We start from the raw sequence: 4,549 nt of genomic DNA on the forward strand, positions 1-4,549 counted from the left end.
CAACTATACCAGTCAGCAGCCACCTACAGGCTTCTACAGGAGCAAGCACCTACAGCCAGCAAACGAACGTACGCTACGGCGAGCGACCGGCCTGCACTGCCACGTGCTGCAGGGGGACTTCAAGTGGCGGCGCCCTTCTTCTCCCGCATTGCGATGAAGCAGCCGCAGCCCGCAGCGCGTACGGTGGCCGCGGCGCGCGGTAAGGTGGCGGACAGGGCGGCTCGGGGACGAATCACGGCGAGATCGTGGATGGTTCCGTCGTTCCTCTGTTCCGGTGTTCTCTCATCCTCTGGATCGTCTCGTCTCCTCTCTCGATCGAACCAGTCCAAAGTGTAAAATCGTCCAAAATAATATAACGTGTAGGTCCTGACGTGGAAATTGTGAAAAAAAGTCAGTTTGTGCCATTTTATCTAACCCTGAAGGAAAAGTGTGTCATTTAATCTAACAAAAAAAAAGGTGTGCTATTTTATCAATGTACGAGGAAAGGTGTGCTATTTTATCAAATTGCTCCCCAATCTCCTCCCCGACGCAAAACCCCCAGAAAACCATTCTGATAAATGGCAACGCCGCGGCCGGAGCTGCTCTCGCCAGATGAGGATGAGGAGGAGGGCGCGCGGCGGCTTCTCTATGAGGCGTACAACGAGCTGCAGCGCCTGGCGGCCGAGCTGGGTGGCGCAGCGGTGCCGGCACCAGCGGTGGTGGTGGTCGGCCACCAGACGGACGGGAAGAGCGCGCTGGTCGAGGCGCTCATGGGGTTCCAATTCAACCACGTCGGTGGCGGCACCAAGACCCGTCGACCCATCGCGCTCCATCTCCGCTTCAACCCGCGCTGCCACTTCCCCAACTGCCGACTCCTCGCCGGCTCGGGCGAAGGGGACGCAGAGGACGACGCCGGGGCTGCTGACCGCGCAATGCCGCTCGCCGACATCCAGGTAAGTTCAGATGCCCACATGTGGTTGTTGATATGCCGGTGTCATTTTTCTACCTATCCTGGTGGCGTCTTTGTAACGCACCGTATATGTCTGCGCTATTGCTGGTGTCGTAAACTATTGCTTTGAAGATTCTATCAATGACCTAAATAATTCCTCCTCGCAAAAATGAATAAATGAATCAAATATCTAAGTATTGGTAAAAGGTTGCTGAATGGTCATCCCACATTTTGGCTTTTATATGGAAGTAATCTTGTGTACATATTTTTACATATGTTTTCCCTAAATATTCAGAGACATTTGTACATATGTTTTCCCTAACAAAATAAGCACAAAATTCGTTTTTCCTGTATACATAAAGAAAAAGGATTTTACCAGTGTCATATGCTTGTACTTGCCATATGCTTCACAGTTGATGCTGCCATTGTTGATCTTCTAATCCATGATATATTCAGAATTATGAGAATTATTAAATGGTAAATAAACATCTTAATTGGTGTATTTGTATATCTTGTACTCCCTCCGTCTGAAAAAACTTGTCCCAAGCTTGTCTCTCAAATGGATGTATCTATCACTAACTTAGTGCTAGATACATCCATTTGAGGGACAAGCTTTTTCGGACGGAGGCAGTATGTTATAATGATCCAAATTATCATTGATATTTCCCCTTTGGTCTTTCACCACAGATGCCTTTAATGTATGCCATCTAAAGATGTGTAAGGATGTTATGTTTAAATGGCTCTAGGCGTGGTGGCGATGTACTGTCTTTGATGGCCAAAAGGCTCGTGTCGAGCCTCCGCCTATTTTATTGCTTTGTTTCGATCTGATGTTACAACACAGGGGTACATAGTATTTAAAGAAGCTAAACTTAGCCTATCTAAAACCTAGTCGGATGATTGCACCAAGTCCGTGCCGGACTGGTCTACCTAGCCATGGTTGATTCCAACAATCACCCCCCAACCACGATGTCCTTACTTCACAGCTTGGACGCCGATCCTTCCCCGCATCTCCGTGAACTTCTGGCGCCCCAAAGACTTGGTCAGGATATCTGCAACCTGGTCATCGGTGCAAATGTAGTTGACTTCAATCTTGCCTTCTTCCACGCAATCTCGTATGTAGTGATACCTTATATCAATGTGCTTACTTCTATCATGATGCACTGGATTCTTACATAGAGCAATCGTGGACTTGTTGTCAACGTAGAGCACCACTCCTTCCGGTTCCTTGTCAGTGAGGTCACTGAGTAGCCTTTCTAGCCACACCTTGACCCGCCGTGGTTGCAGCTGCAATATACTCAGCTTCACAAGATGATAAAGCGATCACTTTCTGCTTTTGTGATAGCCAACTCACTATGCTTCTTCCCAAGAAATATGCCACGCCCGAGGTACTTTTACGGTCGTCAATATCTCCTGCCAAGTCGCTATCACTGTAGCCAAGTAGCTCCACCATCTCCTTCCGCTTTTCTCTCAAATAGACACAACCGAAGTTAGTTGTCCCTTTGATGTACCTGAGTATTTGTTTCACAGCTGCCCAATGTTCTGTCGTGGGTGCTTCCATGAAGCGACTCACTACGCCAACGGAATAGGCCAAGTCCGGTCGTGTATTCACAAGATACCTTAGGCTTCCGACCACACTTTTATACTCCGTTGCATCAACCGCGGGTGCTTGGCTCCTCTTGCTAAGTTTAAGTCGAGGCTCCATTGGAACATGACTTGGATTGCAGTCCTCCATGCTACAACTTTCAAGAATCTTCTTTGCATATGCCTCCTGGCATAGTGTGATTCTCTCCGGATTTTGATGTACCTCGATCCCGAGCCCTAGATCACTCATCTTGAAAAGCTCCTTCATTTGTAGCTTGAATCTGGCAATCTCCTCCTCATCTGCTCCAGTTATCAAGAGATCATCAACATAGATGCCCACTAGGAGACGATCCTTGCCTTTACCTCGCTTGTACATAGCATGCTCCAGTGGACTTTTCTCAAAACCAAGAGAAACTAGTGTACGATCAAGCTTGATGTTCCACACCCGAGGAGCTTGGCATAGCCCGTACAATGCCTTGTGTAGTTTCAACACCTTGTGCTCCTCTCCCTTTTTGATGTAACCCGGTGGTTACTTTACATATACTTTTTCTTTTAACTCCCCGTTCAAAAAAGCGGATTTTACATCCCATGTGATGTAGCCTCCAAGATTCTTGAGCCGCGAGAGCTATAACTAGCCTCACCGATTCCATCCTTGTGACAGGAGCGAACACTTCCTCGAAATCTACACCTTGCTCTTGCATGTATCCTTTGGCTACGAGCCTTGCCTTATGCTTCACCAAGTTTCCTTCGGCATCTTTCTTGACTTTGTACACCCACTTGAGCCCTATGATTTTATGGTCGTTGGGTGGATCCACGAGCTCCCATGTTTTGTTGTCTTGGATCGATCCCAACTCCTCGTCCATAGCACGACGCCAACACTCCTCCGTGTTTGCATCTTCAAATTTCGTCGGTTCCTCGACGCTAAGCAAACACTGTCGACCTCTTCTTTTAATTTTCACCGGATTTTTCTTCGAATATAAATCCACCACTGGTCGAAGACGTATTGGTGTCGGCGGACGTTCTCTTGTCTCCTGTTTTGTCGAAGACGAGGAATTTTCATCCGGAGTTGCCAAACTCCCAATTTCTGGCGAATCCTGTTCCTCCGAACTGGCTGCATCTCCATCAGATGAACAATCCAAAACATGTGTCATCTTCACGTACATGGCCTTCACGTACGTGGCCTTCATGTCCTTGTGGTGTAGCACGTGGGCTGCTGGAAACGCCTCCAGTGGACAGGCTTTTTGCTCCCGGGCTGGCCGGTGCTGGGCCACGAGCTGGGGTGGCATGTTCTGGTCCTGATGGAACACCACCACCAGGACGAGCACTGCGCGTGCTGCTGCCAGGCGTGCCGTACGTGCCCTCGGGCGCGTCGGCTGCTGGTTCCTCTCGCGTGTGTGAAGCAGCGGAAGTTGCTGGCGTGCCTCCTTTTTCTGCCGCGCCGCCCGCGCTGTTTGTTGCGGCCGACGTCTCCGGTTGATCATCAATATCTGCATGCTCGTAATCATCGTAAACAACGTTGAATATTTCATCGGAAGACGGGTATACCGGCTCAGTGGAGTTCCAATTCCATGATCTTGCTTCTTCAAAGACCACGTCGCGCATCACAACCACCTTATTGGTCGAGGGGTTGCACGCACGGTATGGCTTCGTGCCCTTTTCATAACCAACCAATACCATTGGAGTACTCCGATCCGCCAATTTGCTAGTATGCCCGCCCACCGTTTTCACATGCGCCACGCACCCGAAAGTGCGAAGATGATCAACTGTGGGCTTGTGTCCGTACCATGCTTCGTACGGCGCCATCCCAACCACACTCTTGGTTGGAGCCCGGTTCAGCAGATAAACGGCCGTATTGACCGCCTCACCCCAAAACTTGCCCGGCATGCCTTTACTCTTCAACATGCTTCGTGCCATCGCCACCACGGTCTGATTCCTCCGTTCCACAACACCGTTTTGCTGCGGTGAATATGGTGCCGTAAGATACCTCTTGATCCCTTGAGCTTCGCAAAATTCCGTGAATGCATGAGACTTGAACTCACC

General features: G+C 49.4%; 1 protein-coding gene across 2 annotated transcripts in view; it reads left to right on the forward strand.

Annotated features, from left to right (window-relative positions):
• Positions 1-516: 516 nt before the first annotated feature.
• Positions 517-4,549, forward strand: part of LOC119308153 (dynamin-like protein ARC5) — a 19,850-nt gene continuing 15,817 nt past the window's right edge. For both annotated transcript variants that reach the window (XM_037584268.1, XM_037584270.1), the window contains exon 1: positions 517-932. In XM_037584268.1, coding sequence (XP_037440165.1) covers positions 558-932 — 375 coding nt within the window. In that variant the 5' untranslated portion in view covers positions 517-557. The remainder of the gene's footprint in view (positions 933-4,549) is intronic.

Source organism: Triticum dicoccoides, chromosome 5B, assembly GCF_002162155.2.
Source record: "Triticum dicoccoides isolate Atlit2015 ecotype Zavitan chromosome 5B, WEW_v2.0, whole genome shotgun sequence".
In the NCBI taxonomy this organism is placed as follows: domain Eukaryota; kingdom Viridiplantae; phylum Streptophyta; class Magnoliopsida; order Poales; family Poaceae; genus Triticum; species Triticum dicoccoides.